Genomic DNA, 21,158 nt, shown 5'->3' on the forward strand with positions numbered 1-21,158 from the left:
ACCCTCAATTTATGAAACTATAAGCTTCCTGACCCTAGATTTTTCTACGTTTAAGGAAAAAGATGAAATAGAAATCAAGTACAATAACCATGATGAAAGCATCATAGCTACCTGAAACCCAGCTTGGGAAAGAAAAAAAGATCATTAAATTTTAAGCAAAATTGGAATTGCAGAGTTTAAAGGGAAGCCAAAAAAAAATTAATACCAGGCACAAGATTAAAGGAATAATATAAACTTATTTAAAAGGAATGAGTGCGGTAAGAAAATGTAGGCTGCCAGCCACCTCCACAGAGTGTTGTGGGACTCAAATGAGACCATCAATGAGAGGATGCTTTGAAAAAATGAAGAGGTACATCTCAAATGGGAAGGCATTGATACAGTGATTAATAATATTTTCACCTATAATAAGATCCATCTTAGGTGGAGTTACAGTTGTTTATAAACTTAATGTAAACAACCAAGAAATAAACAGCCTCACTGTCTTATTTGAAACAAATATTCTATAAGTTAATATGGCACATTAATTAACTATTAATATTAAATAATGCACACAAAATGTGTGCATATTATTTGATATGACAATTTTAAACGTTTTTAAATAAAATATATTTTTTATTGATTTCAGAGAGGAAGGGAGAGGGAGAGAGATAGAAACAGTGAGGAGAGAGAATAATTGATCAGCTGCCTCCTACATTTCCCCTCCACCCCCGAGATCGAGCCTGCAGCCCAGGCATGTGCCCTGACCAGGAATTGAACAGTGACCTCCTGGTTCATTGGTCGACACTCAACCTCTGAGCCACACTGGCCAGGCTAAAACCGTTCTATAAAAAGCAATATAAATAACCAACTGTAGGAGATTCCTTAGTTAAAGCATGATGTATCCACTATGATGATTATTGTCCATTGGACAGTCCACTCCATCTTTCCCTCCTCTTCTCTGTCCAGCGGACAGATCTCTGTATTTTAGCTTGATTCCATTTTCCAGGGAAAATATTTTATTAGCAGTATCCACGATTGAATACAATGCAACTGCACATATTTATAAGTGCATGTGTGCTACAGACTCAGACTTCACAAGCAGAAGTCAAGATTTTGCCACATTCTTTTATGATGTTAATGACAATAATAATCTATCATAATAAAAGTGTAATATGCTAATTAGACTGGACAGCTGAACTGGAATGACCAGTGGGCAGGGGGTGGGGCCAGTGAGCCTGTGCTGCCAGGCCAGCCATGGCGGTCCTGGCATCCCCACTTCTGCAGAAACAGTGGCAGAGGCTACAGCGCAGGCCCAGTGCGGCGCTGCCCCTTCCGCAGAAGCCACGGGACAGGCAGCGCCGGGACTGGGCCCATGCAGCTGCGGGTCCTGGCGTCATCCCTTCCACAGAGGCGGGCAGGAGAGGCATGGCCTAGTCCCTTCGTCACCCATTCCACAGAGGCGGCGGGAGAGGGGGCTGCATGGTCCAGGTTCTGGCACCAGGCCTTTCACAGAGGCAGAGGGGTGGGGAAGGGGGGGCATGGTCCCAGAGCCTCCGCAGAGGCGGAACAGGGCGCGACCATGACACCTCAACCTCCCACGGCCCCTCCCACGGCCAGTATGGCCCTAGATCACCCCCCACACCAGTGGGCGGGGGGCAGGGCCAGCACTAAGGAGCAGTGAGCCAGGCTTCTGGCTGAGTGGCACTCCCTGTCCCCGCCAAGCCAGAAGCTGGGCTCAGGGCTGTCGAGCCCAGTGGAGGTGGTGTGAGCCTCTCCTGCGTCCATGGAAGGCAGATAGTAAAGAGTGAGGGGTCCTGGACTGCGAGAGCCCCGGATTGTGAGAGGGATGTCTGAGTGCCAGCTTAGGCCCGATCCCTGGGGGGTCCTGGATTGCAAGAGGGCACAGGCTGGGCTGAGGGAGCATCCCCCCTTTCCAGTGCACGGGTGGGGTTCCTCAGCCTGGCCAGTGATTGGGACCGATCAGGGCCCTCTTGCCCAGTCCTGATCAAGGCCAATCAGGGCCGGCTGGCTGGGGGCAGGGATTGTGGGAGGTTGGCCGAACACGGGAGGTTGGCTGTGGGGGTGCACTGACCAACAGGGGCAACTTCTGTGTTGAGCATCTGCCCACTGATGATCAGTGCATGTCATAGTGACCAGTCATTCAGTTGACTTGTCGTAACGGTTGCTTAGGCTTTTATATATATAGATTACTAAGGGCTTAGCACCTATAGGCACTGTTGCAAGCACGGCACTTAATCCTAACAGAAGGCAGAACTATGACTCCCACTGCACAGATGAGAAAATTGACATGTGAAGAAGCCAAGTCATTTGCCAAGGTCTTATAGATCTTTGCTATCAGGCCCCGTTTGCAAGCCTGGACTTTACAGTCTATTTTATGCATTATACTTAACTGTCTCTCAGGTAGATAGGTTATGTAAGAACTCGAAAACTCTCCTAAGTTTGTGTATATCGTGCAAAGAACAACCAGGGCCCTCATATTGTTTGCACATTTATACATCAGAGCTACAAATTCCACATCAATAAAATGGAGAATAAGACCTTTCCTTTCTATCCTAGAATTGTGACAATCTAATTTGAAAACAAGCATGGAATCCTGTCAAAACTATGAAGCATGGTACACATATAAGGTGGATTATGTTGCACCCATTGTAAACCAGTACATTAGCCATCATTATTAACACAGGAGAGTCAAATGTAAAGAAAGTAGCAATTATTTTGGTGACGTACAGCTCTAAACTAGAATATTACAAACTATCCACCTGTTAGTAATACCTGACATAAAACCACCACTGGTTAATCAATACATATCATGCAATGGTTTCAGTAAAATGTACTCTCCAGGGTACTCCCCTGAGTCACTTACTAATTACCTTGCCTTATTTGATATGCTCCCAGCATTTGCCTGAGATGTGTTACCCTCGAGTTATATATCAAAACTTTCTTTAAAAAATTGAAGGTTCAAACTATACATTCGTTATGACATCAAAAGTTCAGGTGAGCCACTCAATTATCAGTTTCCCTGACTCAACTTTTTAGAGTTTTGGAATTAATTATATTCCATTGTTACTGGTCATCAATTAACTCAAAATGTTTCTGAGATGGTGAGTGTGCTGAAGGAGGCAGAATTGAATGATAATTTGAGACTGGTAGGACACTAAATTACTCTCTTGTTAATAATTAAAGTCGATAACGTATGCCTTTATTTATAGCTTCCAGAAATATCCGGCTCATTCCTGTGCACTGCCCTGTCAGCTAGTCATCATTGGTCAGGACCTGACATGGGCCACTGTTTTATTTTCCACACCCACCTTCCCCTGAAGCCATCAAACACAGTCCACCCAAAAGTTAAAGCAAGTGAGGCCACCACAGCTTTATTCTCTGGAATTCTCCACCTAGCCAAATGTTTGGATGCATAAAAATGTAAAGGATGAAAAAGGGGTAAAATGTCAATTTACCTGTTTCAATCTCCCAGATGTAAACGGAGTCATCTGCACATCCAACAATTAAAAAATTCTCAACCGGGTGCCACTTTATCATCTTCACCGGGAACAGGTGCTTCCGGGCACAGAAGAGGAACCGCTTCTCCTCCAGGTGGAGGAGGGCCACGGAGTGGTCGCCGCACACACAGAAAACCACCTGACTATTCCTCAGCTGTTGGGGGGGTGGGGGGGGAGACAAGCAAGCAACATCCTTTGTAAGTAAACAGCCAAATGCTTTCTTTAAAATTGAATCAGACCCTGCCCCTGCCAATGTCAAATGTTTATTAAAGCCCCATCTTGTCAAATGACATTCTACAGCACCCCTCCACCTAACGCGCTGGAGGAGAGCTTCACACTGCGTGGATTTTAAACCCAACACCCTGTCGGGAAGGTCAAGAGATGCAAGTACAAAGGAGAATTCCAGGCCAGATCCACTTGTAAGATAAATGAAGGACTTGATCATCACTCAGCAAATTCAGGCAGGGTGAGGCAGACGTCGGAAATAATGCAGAGTAAAATAAACCCCGGAGCTAATTTGTTGCCACAAAAAGAAGCTATTTGTAGACAGAAGCTTAGGCGCAAGGGAATCATGAGCTGGTATTTTCCACTTAAAGCCTCAAAATGTGATTTGGTGCTGTTCCCAGAACTATACAGATTCTAATCCAAACAGGAAACTCAGTGTAGACACAATTTAAAAGAAGTCAGCATTAGATAGTTCCCAATTAATGTTCCGTCTCAAAGACACAAGGACCAAAAATAGGCTCAAAGGATAAAGAGTCGTAAGATACTTTGAAAAAACTCAGCATGTGGTTGTCTGGAGCACAGTTTAGGGTAGACACCACCCATGCTGGTGCTGGTGAAGGTAATCAGGGAGGAGTTTATAGCAGCTCTGTGCCTTCCCACCATTCATACAATAGTCAGACTATGGATACAGGTGGGCTGGGGTGGGGTGGGCTGGGGTGGGCTGGGGTGAGGCGGATGGGGCAGGAGGAAAGCAGGTGGTGGCTTTCTACCTTCTCTGTTTCTTTTCTAATCACCTTGCTATTAGGATGTTCCCACTTCCACAAAGGCAACTAGCCAGGGTTTCAGCTGCTATGTTTAAAGCACCAGCTGGGATCCCTTGAAAATCTCCCAGTGCCCATCATTGACCACATTCAATGGGGCATTGGGAGACATGTTCTTTTTGAGGAGACTACAGAAATCCTGAGGGAACCAAAAGCACAAAGTGGCAGGTGAATAGCTGGGGAGAGCCTGGCCCTGAGAATGGGGAAGATGGCATTGCCTCCCCAAGATAACCTCCTGGAGAATGTGCACAACCCACAGCCTCTAGAATGGACAGTCCAATGTACTTCAGCTATAAACACACAAATGTAAACGTGAGGCCAATAACAATCTTTTCTCCGGGCATTTGAATAAAGCTAAAAGAAGGCACAGGGAGGGGCAAGAGGAGTGAGCAATCACAGAAAAGTAGACATCTGAGGTAGGGAGACTCGAGGAGTAACCTTGGTTTCTATATTTCAATTCAAGTTCTGGCCTTGCTATGGTGTTTCATATTGTATGTATAACGATGGCCTCTTATGCCCTTCCGGTAACCTCCCTTGTTAATCTGACTTGGTTTGAATGGGTTCTGATCCTTAGAGTTAAATTATCTCTGAGTGAAGCAGAGGTAAAGAGGATCAGGAGTGGAACTGACTTGGACTACCACGCTGGAGCTGAGAAAAAAAATAGTTTAAAAAAAGGGATAAAGAAGGGGAACCTCAGAAATAAAAGACATAGAAAGATATCCCAAATCAGCACATGGAAGTTTATTATTTTAAGCCAGTTAGCTTTATTTCACTGTTTTATTAAATTATTTGTATTGCTGAAATATTGCTTTATTTATGTCTACTACAAAAACACAGTGTAGCCGTAAGCAGTTTGGCTCAGTGGATAGAGCGTCAGCCTGCAGTCAAAGGCATATACCTTGGTTGCGGGCACATCCCCAGTAGGGGGTATGTAGGAGGCAGCTGATCGATGTTTCTCTCTCATCGATGTTTCTAACTCTCTATCCCTCTTCCTTCCTCTCTGTAAAAAATCAATAAAATATATATTAAAAAAAACACAGTGTAAGTTTTGTCCATGTTTATTTGAAGCTGATTTTTTATAATCTTACTATGGAGAAATAATTTTTACAAGCCAATTAACTAACAAAAATTCAGGAAACTCAAAAGGTGAGTTTAACAAATATATAAGATCTGTGGAATTTAAATTTACATTGCATGATAAAATTATACCTGAAAGTATTTCCATTTGTCCCACCCACACAAGGTAGATGCTCATAAATTTTTTAAAGTTAATTATTTGTTAAAAAAAGGAAGAACAAACAAAAATTTATTTAACAAAAAGAAAATGTAACTATCAATAGTATTATAAAAGTAAATTGTTGAAGGCAAAATTAATTTCTAATTTGTAAATTCCTATATATTTGAATTTTTTTTACATTGTCATCACTTTTATAATTTTACTCCATTATAAATTAAAAACTAGGAGAAAACAGACAAGAATGTAAGTACTTTAGAATTAACTGGCTTTTATGAAGCCAAGAGTTGAGAAAACCTTTGCTTTAAAATCAAATTATTTACTTAAGCTGTAATAATAACATGCATATAAAAACATTAGAAAGGAATGCATAAAATCATCTAGTTCTAATGTTAAATAACTTTTAAATTTACGTGATATATTTTACTATTTGTCTGAACTTACTCTGAAGTTCTCTGGTGCCATCAAAAGACTTGTTACTGGACCAGCTTCCAAAAAGAATTTATGCAAAATTTCTTCAGTAAAGATATCCCACATGATGACACATGAGTCCTGGTCCCCCGACACCAGCCAACTTTGGTCCAATTTTGAAGAGAGACCATGTGGGTAAAGTAATGAAATAACACTTTGGTGATGGCCTTTGAGAACTTTGTAAGGAAGGGAATCTGAAAAACAACCAACACCACATAATCAAAAGTTATTTTTGTTCAAGAAATAGTCCTGAGATTGTCTTTTATAAATTTTTAATGTAGGAAAACTACAAAAGTGAGGCAATTGGCTAACAAAAGTATTAAACAGTCCTTGGACCATCTCAAAGGCAAGTGCCTCCTCAGAAGCCAGATCATTCCTGGTGAAGCACTAACGCTGCTCGTTCAAAGTCTACTGATCCTTTTAGGACGTTAGCAAGTTACCAACACCAGTGCCATGAAATGGCAAAAGCTATACTAAAAGAGTGAACAACTTTGAAAGTTTCACCTCTACAGAAAAAACTTAGAACATTACTGCTGTACTTTTAATTAGCATGACCAGATGCATCAAAGGAAAACAAACTTTCACAGGACATTTTTGCTTTCTAAGATATCAGAGATTACCTAGTTCCAACTCTGAGTTTTACAGATGAAGTATTTGAGGCTCAGAGAGGTTAAGTGACTTGAATCCAAATGAAAAAGCACAGCATGATGTTTAATAGCATAGCTTTCTGTTAAAGAAATATGACTTTACTTTTCTGGATCTATCACTCAATAGATATGTCTCCATGGACAAGTAGTTTTGTCCTCTCTAAGCCACAGATATGGCACCTAAAAAAAAACCTGAGATAATAATAGCACATCTTCCCACAAGACTGTTGTGGTGTGAAGGAAATAAGATAGGGGCCATGATTTCTTAATACTGGGACTCGGTAGAAAATGGTATTGTATATCATAGTTATACTAGAACTCAGGGCCACCGATACCCAGTCCCCACACTGTTTCTTCTTTCATTAGCTAACTAAAAAATTGGAAAGGACCGCAGAACACAAACTCTCTCTATTCAAATTAAAAATGAGTTCCAAAAAGTCATTATTACGTCTTTAAAGATTCATTAGCTACTTCTATCCCATCAGGTATGCCCTTACTTTACATCCCCTGTGCAAACCAAGATAAATAGGAATTTATTTTAAGAGTTAGTGTTCAGGCTGGTTTTCTCAGTGGTTAGAGCCTTGGCCCACAGACCAAAGGGTCCTGGGTTCGATTTCCAGTCAAGGGCATGTACCTCGATTGCAGGTACTATCCCAGGCCACAGGTCGGGCATGGGTGGGAGGCAACCAATCCATGTATGTTTCTCACTTTGATGTTTTTCTCTCTCTCTTCACCTCCCCCACCAACTCTTTTTAAAAAAATCAATTGGAAAAATATCCTTGGATGAGGATTAAATAATAATAATAAAAATAGTGAAAATAAAACCTACTAGTCAAATGCAGGTTTCTGCTTATTTTCTGGGTAAGACAAAACAGCCCTGGTAAAAACTGCTAAGGTCTTAAGCTTTTTCACTAACTTTAACAGCAGCCATTGAGCTGTATAGCAGGACACTACTTCTCCTCAGTTCGGTTCATTGCTATTCACAGCTCTATTTCAGTCAATTACTGAGTCACACATCAGTAAGAAGCCAAAGTAAGCTGAGAACATTAGCAAACAAGGTAAAAAGTTTATTTTGTGTGTTTTTTTTTCAATGAGATTTGGTCTTTACCATTAAGGACCTTGTAATCAAGTAGGATCTGTGGAATAAAAGATAGAATACAAATTCATCTACACATCTCCAAATCTCAATCACCTCCTACATTTCCTGCCTTTACTTAAGACAACTTACTACATAAATCTTTATTTAATAGGTATTCCCTATTGCGATGCTCAAAGATGTAGAACAGCATATTTAGATTTTATTAACAAAGAAATAAAAATTAAAGCAGGAAGATACCTTTTTCTACTGCCTGGCAAATATTAAAAAGTTTACAAGCATACAAGGTTGGCTAAGACTTGAGGAATAAGGCATTTGCATAAGCTGTTAGTGATTACACATAGACATTGGTGCATGTTCTTTGGAGAATATTTTTAGATAAATTTTCAAAATTAAAAATTCAAACAAATGTTGATCCAGTAGTTCTGGGAATTTATTCTATAAATATACTCACATATATGTGCAAAGATAGTTAATTCTGCATTGTTTCAGTAGCCAAAGCCTAGAAAAACTTAAACATCTTTGAACAAGATCTTTTCAAAAATTAAAATCTGATACCGGTAATTATTAATCATTTAAAATGAGCTCATAAATAATGTGCTCCAAAATATTTTATTGAGATTTGTTCAAGAACATTCCAGTAAAGTGTTCAGAATATGTTTTCATTTGTGTAAACTAATTAAATGAATGCATATTACTATGCTGGTATATGCTCATATATGCACAGAATTTTTTGAGAAAGGAATAAAGAATGCATTAGCTGTTGCCTTTGGTGAAGGAAACAGGAAAATCAAGGAAGGACAGAAACACTTCTCATTGTATAATCTTCTGTTTGACTTTAAAAAAAACATATTACTTTAACTTTAAAACCTGTTTTAAAGTTAACAAATTTATTAGCAAATGCCAGCAAACTTTTTAAGCTTCAGCAATCTTCTTAGTACAATTTGTTAAAGTTGAAACTTAGATAAATTAAATAAGTAGGGTTAAGTAAAATTCAACGACCTTTCAATAGAGAACCTCCTTCCAGAAGTCCTGCTTTGGCAGCACTCAAAGCCTGTGTAATGAAAATGTTCCCGTCTTCACAGCCACATACTAGTTTATCAAGACCAGGGACATACTCTGATGAAGTGACCACCACAGTTCCAGTTCCATCTTTAAACCCAGAGAAGTAGTCGATAATGCTTTGTGACATGATATGATGCTTATCAAAATTATCTTGAAGGGTCCAGGTGGTAGTTATTGGTATCTCTAAAAGGAAAACATACAAGAAGGGGAATTTGGGTTTATCTAGCCAGCATAGATTGGGAAAATATTATCAAGGCACCATCTCTTGGGGGATACATAGAAGCTCCTTTGCTATCCGCATAGTGGGCTATAGGCATAAAAGTTCTCCTGAATCCACTGTCTTCATTCAAAGGCAACATTATTGATCCCCTGTCCTTTGAAAATCCTTGAAGAATAAATGTGTAATAATGCATTCATTTTAGACTTAGGTCTACTGAACAGAACTGAGGAACTACTGCAGTGATATAAACTGTAAGACCCATCTCATGAGTCCTCTACTTGCCTTAGCAATGTTAAGAAAGAAAATTGGGGTTTTTTTAGTTGTGTGAGGTAAAGGGAAGAAATTTATTCTTGCAGTGGCAAGGATAGGAACATCTCAAAATTGTACCATAAGCCTAGGCAACTATCTATGGCTACCAAAAGTGCCGGTTACCATTTTATGTAGCCGAGCACCCAAGCATGAGAACTGGGCCTCGGGCAGGCTCAGGAAGTGAGAACGGCTTGGCATCCAGGACAGCAGGAGGCAAGTTAAAGCCAACCTACCTCGCTATGCCCTGGCCTCCTTGGCCTTATGGTACACATGCTCCAGTGACGATGAAAACCTCAACCCCAAAACTTAGACTAGCACCAGGTGTTGTCGTAAATGTCTATGGCTCTAAGTACAAAGAAGGTTGGCTGGACATTTAATGCTGCTGCTCTAAGAAGAACAGACATGAAAAATCCTAGAGCCACCATCGAGTGGCCCAGCAGTGGGCATGGCATACTTTTTTAACTCTTAAGATTGGCTTGTAAGAAACTTTTCCACACACTGCACCAAGCTTAGTCTATTTCTCAACCCATTCCTTGTTAATCTAGGTCTAAATAAACCATTTTGAAAACAACTGGGGCAGGGACATGAAAAGTGATACCAGTGAAAGAATTTACTAATGGAAACGTGTGCTTGGAAATTCAAGTATAAAGAGCCATGATTCAGCTGTGCCCCAGACAATGATCACAGAGGTGACAAACTGATTTGGAATAAGGGGGAAGGAGTAAGATAGGGTTCCTCAGTTTGGAACACACTCTCTCAGGAGTTTGAAAGCTCTCCACAATAACATTTACATTGATGATTTCAGTGTTTTATTCTAAGAAGCAATACAATAAGCAAATGTGAAATCATCTACTCATTCAAATTGTCAGATGTTTTAGTGCCCTCGTTTATTTATGTGCTTTCTGTTCCACGCAGCTGTAATATCCCCATAGAGGAATTGGTTGAAAAAGGGGTACAACATATGGACATGACAAAATAAAAATATGAATATGGTGTAGCAGCCTGCTCTATATTGTTATTGCCAGCATTCATTTTACTTCAATAAGACATCACTCATGTTAAATTACTGCTATTTTGTATTATATTGGCTGTATAGCTGCATACGATCTACATAAGGGATTTATGCTGGCATCTAGTGCAGAGTAGTACATGAGAAATTTCTTCCTGCTTATAACCCATGTTACTCAACTTAGAAAAGCACGGAGTTCATTATAAACTAGTTCTCAGGAGACATGTGAAAGTCATCTTACCTCCAGGAGAGCCATCAAACTTGGATACAGGAACATCGGGGATGTGCCACAAAGTAATTCTTCCTGAGACTTCTCCAGAGAAAAGTACCTTATAGAAAGGCTCTTTCCTTTCATTCATGTAGCCCATTACACAGGGAAGGCTCTGGTCCAAAACAAGAAGTTAACTTTTATGTAGGAAAATATCTAAGTATAACATGACAGCCACTGTTTTTAAATGAAGGAACAAAACTTCATAGATGAACTAAATTGCTTCCATTTTATTTCCCACTATTTCTAAATGTTCAAGTACTTATAATCTCTTATTTAAGACAAAAAATGTTTTTATAAAATAGAAAGAAATGCCATCAGCTAGTCTTCAGATAGTTAAGAAAAATATCTAACATTTATTGAACATGTTCTGTGTATGTATTACATATACTATTAGGAGCATTACATGTACATATTCAGTTAAATAATCCTCTCAATAATATATGAAGTTAGTACTATCATTGTCTTCACTGTACAGATGAATAAACAGAGAGTGGAGATTTGATTATCAAAGGTGATATAGACGGTAGTGAACTTGAGTCCATTAATTCTGACTCGAGAGCCCATATCTTGATAACAATACTCTACTGTCGAATAAGAAGGCTTCATTTTTATGTTCCAGTTGTCAGTTAAAATAATAACAACTAATGTTTGTATAATAATTTTGTGTAATTAATATACTTTCCACTTTCTGATGAACATTTTTCAAATTCAACAAACTTGATATCAAGTTTCCTAAGTGGCCACAAAGAAAAATAAGAATGAGTACACAAATTGTTAAAATATGTATTACTATATGACTTTAATATACATAATCTTATATTGTGTTGGTATAGTTTATATTAATATTACATGCTTAGAGAGAGTTAAAATCTTGCTGAGACAGCGTATGAATATCGGGCACCAATACTCTGAAAGACAGGTTTCCATTAGTGAATGAGACTAGAATCTCCCAAGGATCTCAGTGCAGTGTAGATGTTCTTTGGGTAGATAGGGATTATGCACAAGGGATCAAAATGATCAGGTGATTAGAAAAACAAAATCAAAAATTACTTTTATTTATAAATAAAAGGAGCACTGAAAAGAAAGCCAACTGCTGGTGCTAGAATGAAAGATGCCTAAGAAAGTCTTATTGATGGGATCACTTTGTAAGTTATATAAATGTCTAACCCAGGGGTGGGCAAACTTTTTGACTCGATGGCCACAATGGGTTCTTAAACTGGACCGGAGGGCCGGAACAAAAGCATGGATGGAGTGTTTGTGTGAACTAATATAAATTCAAAGTAAACATCACTACATAAAAGGGTATGGTCTTTTATTTCAATAGTTTTATTCATTTCAAACAGGTCGGATCCGGCCCGCGGCTGGTCTAACCAGTATGCTGTACACCTGAAGGTAATGTTATACTGAAAATCAACTGTAATTAAAAACGAATTTTCATTAAAAAAATAAGACTAAGAAAGTGAATTTCCTCATCAGAAAATACATGTTTGGAGGTCCAAACTTAAATAAATTAGTGGGAAAATTCTATAATGTATCTTTAGAAAATATTAGGGGCCAAAATACTGCTACATTCAATCCTCACAACACAGTAAGTAAATATTGTTATTCTACTTGTTATGGAGATAAGGAAACTAAAATAGAAAGAAAATAAGAAACTAATCCAAGACAGTTCAAAGAAGATATGTAATCCTCTAAAATCCTAAGAAATGAAAAGAAAAACAGTTCCTATGAAGTCAGTTCTCTGAATAAACCTTGTTTTGTCTTGTTTTTAAGATTCAGAAGGCAAGGTGCGCTCATAGAGTTCTCATAGTCACCATCATGGTGTTAGGATGGTGCTGGTAAAACTTGGTTAAATTAACTTCCCAAATACTCTCAGCCTTTAGGAACCTTAAAATTGACCAGTCTAGCCTCCCTCGATATGTTGATGAGAATGAAGCTCTAGAGAGGCTGGTGGGTTACTCAAGTTGGGGCAGCACATCTCTTCCCTCCCAGCTCCATGTGCTGTTGTTCCCTCTAGTTCTGCAATTCACCTGAAAGCCCGCTCAGAGTCTCTTACCGTATGAATTCTGACTGATCATCCCAGGATACAGTACCCATCTCAAGGAGTATCCATCCTCCAAGATGTAATAAAATAGTCATTAAGAGTGAATTCTTGGGGGCTGCCTGGATTCAAATACTGGTTTTAAATCATACTAACTCTATTAAAGGAGCTAATTACTTGATTTAGACAATTTGATTAACTTCTTTATGTCTCATGGTCTCTAGCTATGGAATGAAAGCTAATAAAGACACCTACTATGGCCCAGCCTGCATGACTCAGTGGTAGAGCGTCGACCAATGAACCAGGAGGTCACAGTTCGATTCCCAGTCAGAGCACATGCCTGGTTGCAGGCTCAGTCCACAGTATAGGGCGTGCAGGAGAAAGCCAATCAATGATTCTCTTTCATCATTGATGTTTCAATCTCTCTCTCCTTCTCCCTTCCTCTCTGAAATCAATAAAAATATATTTAAAAAATAAAGGCACCTACTATGTGGGACTACTGTCAGGACTGAGTGGATAAGGTAAGGTGCTTAGAATGGTGCCAGGCAGTTGGTACATACTCAACAAATATTAACCAGTCTTATTATCCACTTTCAGAACAATTGAGAAACCCACTCCAAAGACCCATTACCAGACTCTCAGGCCAAACAGCCTGGGTTCAAATGCTGGGAATTAATCTCTCTGAACACCTGTTTTAACATGGGAACATGGTGGGTACTCATGTAAATGAAGCCATCTGTATGTCTGACAATAGTAAGAACTATCATCACCATTGCTGTCATTACTCAGTTCATGCCCTCAAATGTCTTACCTGCAGCCCTCAGGTTGTTTCTACCCCAGTTGCTCCCCCTCAGCGCAGCAGCCTTACTCCTCAACTAAGACCCTGGGAAGCCCGGCTCCTCATTGTCACAGCCAGGAGCCCTGCCACAGGCCTCATCGGATATGACTTAAAGCTTGGAAGACTCTAAGAAAGCTGCTGAAAGGAAGGGAAGGCCCCATTCTTGCTACTAGAACTCTATCAGCAGATATGTCCCCTACACCCCAAAGGGTAACCCTGAGAGCATATTACTATCAATTCCTGAGATTTAAATTCTATGGTATCTATCCCCGCCTCCCCCCAAATACCAAATGTTTACACGGCACCCTTTCCTAAGCTCACGGGGTCTAACAAAATCATCTCCCCCTTCCACCAAAATGCTTTCATACTTAATTGCATGCCTGACTAAGAAGTCTTATAATTAGTGAATAGTGATGATGTTTTGAATAATGTAAATAATATCTGACTTCCTTTTCTTGGCTGGATAAAGGGCAAGCAAGGGTCTAAGAATAGGTAGACCATCATCTTTCAGTTTTAGATTATTCTGGCATATCGCACTGGTTCACAAGCACTTCCCACCTTTCAAATACAGACACAACTGCAGTTGTCTAAACAACAATCACTGATAGAGGGCCCATAAATACGTTTCTTCACATTTTGAGAAACAAAACCAGGTAGCTTCCCACAAGATTAGTATTTTTTAAAGTTGCTTTATAATTGCTGTATTTTTTCCTTGTAATTATGTGTACAGTGTTTATACTTGCAGTAGACTAGAAGCTCCTAAAGGACACTACTTACATGTAGCTTTTAGGGAGAACTGTGCTTTGTAAAATTGCAATCTAGAGGTGAAAAGGAAAAAAGGGCAGGCCCTTTCAAAATAACTAAAAACGCCTTTTGAGTCAGCCACAATGCTGCTTTTGTGAACAACGGGACACAGATCCATTGCTGCCCACAGACGGCTGTAGAAATACCGCTGAATGCCCTAATGCTGAGGTCTGCCTACGCCCCAGCGGTACCAGCAGTTCTAGTTTTTGGCTGACAGCTTCTTAATCAACTTTTTGCAACAAAACCTCACAGATATGTCAGCGGAACAATCACTGGACTGAAGGATTTCCGACAGCTATGCTGTCTGATTATGCAAACCACCACTCTGTAACAATTAACACGCTTCCTTGGTTGACACATCAGTAATTCAAAACTCCTCCATTCCCCATGAAATGCCTTTTGGATAATTAACTGATGACTAAGTCCAATAGGTTAAAAAAACACACACCACTTTGGTTAACACTACTATAATAAAATAACTGCTTAAATTTTCAGGCTTCATAGTGTGTCAAAGATACAATTCAGCCAAGTAAAAGCTCACAATTATATCCTCAAATTTGTCTGGAATCATAATTAAATTTGTTTTAATTAGAACAATTATTCATAAAAAGAGGTAAGTACATGTGAAAATGATTTCAATATTTTTTAAAAAGCAGGGCATAAACATTTTGATAAAGTTTAAAAATTGGAAAGATACATTAAAAGGTTAATGTTGTATCAAACCATATAGTAAAAGGATCAGTGAAGTGTGTGTGTGTGTGTGTGTGTGTGTGTGTATGAGTACAGAGAGAAAGAAAAGGATGAGAGAGAGAGAGAGAGAGAGAGAGAGAGAGAGGGAGAGACTAAATAAAGTAAAATGTTGGCAACTGGTGGATCTAGTCAAGAGATAAATTATTGATGATTGTAATAATTTTGCAACTTTTCAAATATTTAAAAAGTTTTCCAATTACAGTAAGTAAATACACATAATAAAACATATTTACAATGAATATTTATGGTGGCAGAGTTGGCATTTTAACTCCTCCTTTTAAAAAACATTTATACTTTTTCTATAATAAATATGTATTGCTTAATCAGACTTGAAAACAGATTTTTTTTTAAATGCAAAGTTTTCTCCTTAGTAGCCATTAACCGTTAGATTTGATTTTCTCATTAACAAATTGATGTGAATCTTCAATTCAATTTTTCAAGCCTGACTCTGTTACAGACAAAGCAACACTTATCTGAGAATGGGAGTGGAACAGCACTGAGCAGCCCCTTTTCTTGCATTACCTTATTTTCCTGCACAGAAGTAGAGCACAGTAAATGAGGATAAATGGTCTCTTTAAGCACTCTTCCATCAGCAGGGTATATGCTTTTTGAAAGCCCACTGCGTGGCAAAAAATAAAAAGCGAAGTTTAGAACTTTGGGGTTCTTTATTCGTCTGTTTTTTCCCCCTCCCCAATTTCAAAAGCCGGATGGTACCATTCAAGTTTCTAAACTCTAGTTAGAAATTGTTGGGTTAATAATTACAAGTGACTTTTTGAAAACCCAGCACCAGCTGTACAAGTTATACATGGCTAATCTCATTCCTTCGTCCCCTGCTGTGTTATACAAAGGCCGGAGCCTACCAAGCCCAGAGTAAATCTTCCAGTGCCAAAGTTGTTTTGTTCTGGCTTTTGATCTTGGGCGGCATGCAGGGATTTTTCCATAATAAACCTCCCAAAGTTCATTTCCAACCTGAATGTTTTGTATGCCGCTCCCATCTGAGCCCACCTGTTCAGCAGCTGATAGATGTAACTGTGACCATCTTCTGTCCAGATGATGATTCTGTGAGCAGCAAGCACCTCTCCACCAGCAAAGAACTGCCCACTTCCACTGACTTCAGTCCGCAGAAGGGAAAAATCGCAATAATCATAAACCTAAAGCCCAAAATGAAGGATGCACATTAACAAAAGCTTCCAATCTAATCTGCCAATGAGGTGAAAGATAAACTGTGTTCATCAAGACTATTCAGATGACAGTATTAATACAACAATATATTAAGTATTGATGATAGCCCACACTGTACTCATGTATTAAGATATCCTACTAGTACTTAGTTTTTCTTATTGTCCTAAGGTAGGTTTCAGTAGGTAAACTTTATTTGGCTAATGTGTCCATTAAGCACAGAGACTAGAAACCCCAAAATCTCTATATGATTTTATTCTTCCTATATTGGTAATCCACTTTAACATTTGGAAATTTATTACACAAAAAATCTAAATAGTAGAAATCATTTTTTAGACCATACATTTAGTATTTTTGTTTTAAAACATATCAGCATATACATAAGACAATATAGAGTTATTAACGGAACCCCGTATATGAAACATCAAAGGAAAAGAGAGTGCTATCAAGTGATGGTAACTTTGCTTTTTTCAAAAATCTTCTTGGAGACATCAGTGAATATATTTACAAAAAAGAAATATACATTCCCTAAAAAACAAATGTAGTGACAAAGCAAACAAAGAAATGTATATATATATATGAATAAGACCAATTTATGTAGGTGAAAGTATTAGTTTTATTTTTAATTCTAAAGAGCAAGCATCAACTTTTGAAAATAATCTAGCGATAAATGCCCCTTATTAATATGGTTTGTTATTAATAACATGAGCATTTACTATTACATGTATAATCTCCTGAGAGGCAAAACAGCAGAATTAATAAAAGTCAGTCAGAAAAGACAGGTCATCCATGCTGTGGTAATAACATTATAAAGAGTTTGTAACATACTTTAAATCATATTCTTACAACTGTTGCACTGAACAAGAAAAAAATTAAAAATGTATATTTGTATATCATTGGTATTTATTATGTTATTTTATAATACCTTCCAACATCTAGAAAATACCACCAAGAGAAGTCTCTCTGTATATGTGCAAAATCGTATTGTCCGGCAGTTCAGGGAGTCCAGAAATTTGGATTCCTTTTCATAGACATCTTGCTTTTCCTTCAAAAGGAATGAAAACATTTTAGTACTAGTTCTAGGTCATTTACGTGCAACTGTATCGGAAGATTTGCTTCTCTGAACACCTGAAGGAGATCACGCCATTATTAAAAACTGAAAAGTACCCCAGTTTCCTTTTTAGTCTTCTGAACAACGAAGTTACTTTGCAAAAAATACCATGACCAGGAAACCCTGTTGGACTCAAGGATTCATCCTGTAAACTCATTCAACAAACATTCCGGGGGGGACTAGGCTGGACACTGAGGACGTCAAGATTGAGTTACTGACATTCAGACTTGGCAGAAAGACAAACCAAAAAAAAAAAAAAAGGAAAATAAAATTTTTAAACTCTGCAGTATCTTAATTGCTATCACAGAAAAATATACACAAAATGTTTTGGGAAAGATCGAAGAGTGGCCAGAACACTATATTCGCAATCTGACATTGCCGGGTGTGTGTTTCTGGGCCTCAGGATGCCAATACAATTCTGAGGCTTCCTCATTCAAGACACTCCTGAGGCGAGAGCCCAGAGCCCCAGGGGGCAGCCAAAACAATTCCCTCACCCGCAAGCACAACAAACACGAGGACTGTTCTTTTGTCCATCACCTCGACTTGTAGCCTAAAGCCAGGGAGCAGGGGAATATACTGGACCCCCAGGGTATGTGACCCCCGGCTGTGCATAGTGATCTCCGCGCCCCCAGAAGAAAGAGGGTCTCCTGCTGTAAGGGACAGAATGAGATTCTTCTACAATTTGTATTTTTAATTAAAACATAATCTGTGTGTGTGTGTGTGTGTGTGCACGTGTGTAGATAAAAACATTTGCATGTGCGTGGAGAAAAGGATGGAAGGACACACTTCAACTGTTTCCAATGCCCACCCCTGGCACTGGAAGCAGGAAGAGGAATAGGGGAGGTACACAGAGATACACAGAGATAAAATGTAAACTCTTCTATATGATTTGAACTTCCAAAAATAAGCATGTACTATCCCTGTAATTGAAAATATGCCCATACATATGGAGGGGGGGGAAGTTTCACAAGCCCACCTGAATGCTGTTGATAGATGAAGAGAGATCCCATACTTTGAGTTCACCAGTAACTGACACCACCAAGAGAGAATCTTCTGCAAAAACAACAATGGTTGCCTATCAGCCGACCACTGCAGTGACTGGCTGATGTAAAGATCATTTCACAGTCTTTTAGAGATTATGCAGGTCTATGCCCGTGGAAAATATTCAGCTTTGCTGTTTTCTTAAATAAACATTTTAGATTAGGTTTTACATTGATTTTAAAATTCCAAAGTGACCCCATAGAAAAGGAGAGCCGCACTAAAAGCAGAACCACATACAAACCATCCTGTTGGCAGTATCACACCTTCCTATTCCAGATGTCAGTATGGAGCCAGCCTTCCTTTGCCTGGGCAGTCGCTCATGATAGAAATGAAATTCTCTTCACTAGCACAGCTAGAAGTTACAGCAGGGTCAAAGTTCCAAGAGTCCTGCTAATCCACCAGAAACCCATTCTTGTCACTTTTAAAAATGTACCAAGCAAAATTGGGTGGTGGACACACGGGTTCTCTTCTTCCACATTTTAACCTTGTGCCGACTTGCCAACAACACCCTGAACCACTTGCCTGGGTGGTCCCAGTTTTTCTTAATCTGGCTTAGGGAGCTATCCTCACTACCAAGTAAACATAAAGAGCATTCAAAATGCTTGCCCAATAGCCCTAACTGGTTTGGCTCTGCGGATAGAGCGTCAGCCTGCGGACTCAAGAGTCCCAGGTTCGATTCCGGTCAAGGGCATGTACCTTGGTTGCGGGCACATCCCCAGTGGGGAGTGTGCTGGAGGCAGCTGGTTGACGTTTCTCTCTCATTGATGTTTCTAACTCTCTATCTCTCTCCCTTCCTCTCTGTAAAAAATCAATAAAATATGTTTAAAAAAATGCTTGCCCAATAACTTAACAAATAGTTCCAAAGTGATATTTTTCTATACAATCTCTTAGTGTTATGTATTACCCAACCATTACCTTGAATTCTCATGGAGTGAACAATGCACATGCAATTGATCCAATCAGGAGACTGGGACGATGTGAAAGTGTGAACTAGAACCAAGGTTTTGGCGTCAATTATAAGAATGTCTTGATATTCTCCACAGCATAGAAGCCAGCCTTCTCCTGTCATCCGGAATGAGCAGTGGTAATACTGTGCAAATGGAATTCAAGCAAAAATGTAATTATCACTAGCAATTAATATAAATTCTCTGGATATTAATTTTATCATCTATTCAATTAAGGTATCAGACTGAAGAGCAACTAAAATTTCTTTGACTTAAGTTATTCCCTACTTCTAAAGTGTTGATTTTGCGCTTTAGTCTCATTTGTATTTCATAATTTCTTTATAGAAAGGGGGATCTTTCGTGAAGAAGGAATCTTATTCCAAGTCATGGAAAGATCACAACTCTATTATTTCTGGAGTTCTGTGTAGAACTAAACAACAACAACAAAAAACCCAGATTCCTTATTCTAGCAACATTGCTACATGTTAAGAAGAGATAAAAGCATTTGAAGAGCATTTGAGGAATTCTGGTGCTGAGTAAGTTTTGAGAATGGCTTTCATTAAAGATTGTGTAGTATAGTCTACCCTTGGGCTCTCTCACTGCACCAGTTTTGGTCGCTGAAGAGAGTTTGTTCGTGTTGCAGTGCAGGCCATGGATGCTAAAAGCAATGAGTGAGATATGAAAATCTGTCAGCACCACTGGGACAGGGCGACTACCTTACATCTATGCTGGAGTCTGTCTACCAAAGCCATGGCCCGTATTCAATATTGGGGAGTGATTACAAAGGTTATGACTATGCCTCTTGCTCTCTTCATGGATAACAAAATCAGAATCTATCCAGCCAAAAAAGGTTAAAATTGGAAACCAGGAAAAACAAACACCTCTTGCTGCTTTATAAAATAGCACATCATTAAAATCTTTCTGTGTGTGTGTGTGTGTGTGTGTGTGTGTGTGTGTTGTGAGTGTACCTAAGGAAAAAATAAGAAAATTGTCTTTCAAACTTATCTATTCTAAGAATCAGAAAAAAATTGGCTGAATAATAACTTTGGAGGAAGAAAAATGGCAAAATAAAAGATGATAACTGACCTCATTATAGTCCAATGACAAAAATAATACATTCAAGAAAAAAATATATCCTCCAAAGACATTTCCTCGAAAGTGAGCACAGCGATGTCCTGAAGGAGTCGCAGAACCCGGACATGTGCTGAGGGAAGCGCCCGTACTTACGCAGATCGCAGTGTGCCTGTAGGGAAGGGCGGCCTTCTCCACGCACTGCCCGTTGGTGACATTCCACACACACATCTCCCTAGCAGAGATAACCTCGTATTATTCTCTGTCATTTCCACTCAATTGGCTGGAATAATTTTTGTGCCACTAAGTTTTTCTTTAGTGCTGCACTTAAATGCGGCCTGGTCGTTTATGGGCCTTTTTGTTACAGATTACTGGGCAAGAAAATGCCGTGGTCATTAGCAGGGATGACATACTGTATCTGTGTCTTTTTGTCTGGGTAATTACACCCTGCCGCCAGCCTGCACACCTTTCCTTAGTGCCAACCTGACCTACAACAGATTGTGAGGACAGCTAT

The 21,158-nt window shown here is 39.2% G+C and overlaps 1 protein-coding gene across 3 annotated transcripts in view; it reads right to left on the reverse strand.

Annotated features, from left to right (window-relative positions):
• The window catches only part of WDR72 (WD repeat domain 72), a 182,279-nt gene that overhangs the window by 150,997 nt on the left and 10,124 nt on the right, over positions 1 to 21,158 (reverse strand). For 2 of the 3 annotated variants that reach the window (XM_015568065.1, XM_015568064.1), the window contains exons 3-12: positions 20,801 to 20,879; positions 19,545 to 19,719; positions 18,565 to 18,641; positions 17,403 to 17,522; positions 16,304 to 16,449; positions 15,821 to 15,917; positions 10,836 to 10,977; positions 8,994 to 9,239; positions 6,222 to 6,442; positions 3,456 to 3,651 (exon numbers count right to left, since the gene is read on the reverse strand). In XM_015568065.1, coding sequence (XP_015423551.1) covers positions 3,456 to 3,651; positions 6,222 to 6,442; positions 8,994 to 9,239; positions 10,836 to 10,977; positions 15,821 to 15,917; positions 16,304 to 16,449; positions 17,403 to 17,522; positions 18,565 to 18,641; positions 19,545 to 19,719; positions 20,801 to 20,879 — 1,499 coding nt within the window. The remainder of the gene's footprint in view (positions 1 to 3,455; positions 3,652 to 6,221; positions 6,443 to 8,993; positions 9,240 to 10,835; positions 10,978 to 15,820; positions 15,918 to 16,303; positions 16,450 to 17,402; positions 17,523 to 18,564; positions 18,642 to 19,544; positions 19,720 to 20,800; positions 20,880 to 21,158) is intronic. The other variant, XM_006770160.2, reaches the window with a different exon arrangement.

Source organism: Myotis davidii, unplaced genomic scaffold, assembly GCF_000327345.1.
Source record: "Myotis davidii unplaced genomic scaffold, ASM32734v1 scaffold1524, whole genome shotgun sequence".
Lineage (NCBI taxonomy): Eukaryota > Metazoa > Chordata > Mammalia > Chiroptera > Vespertilionidae > Myotis > Myotis davidii.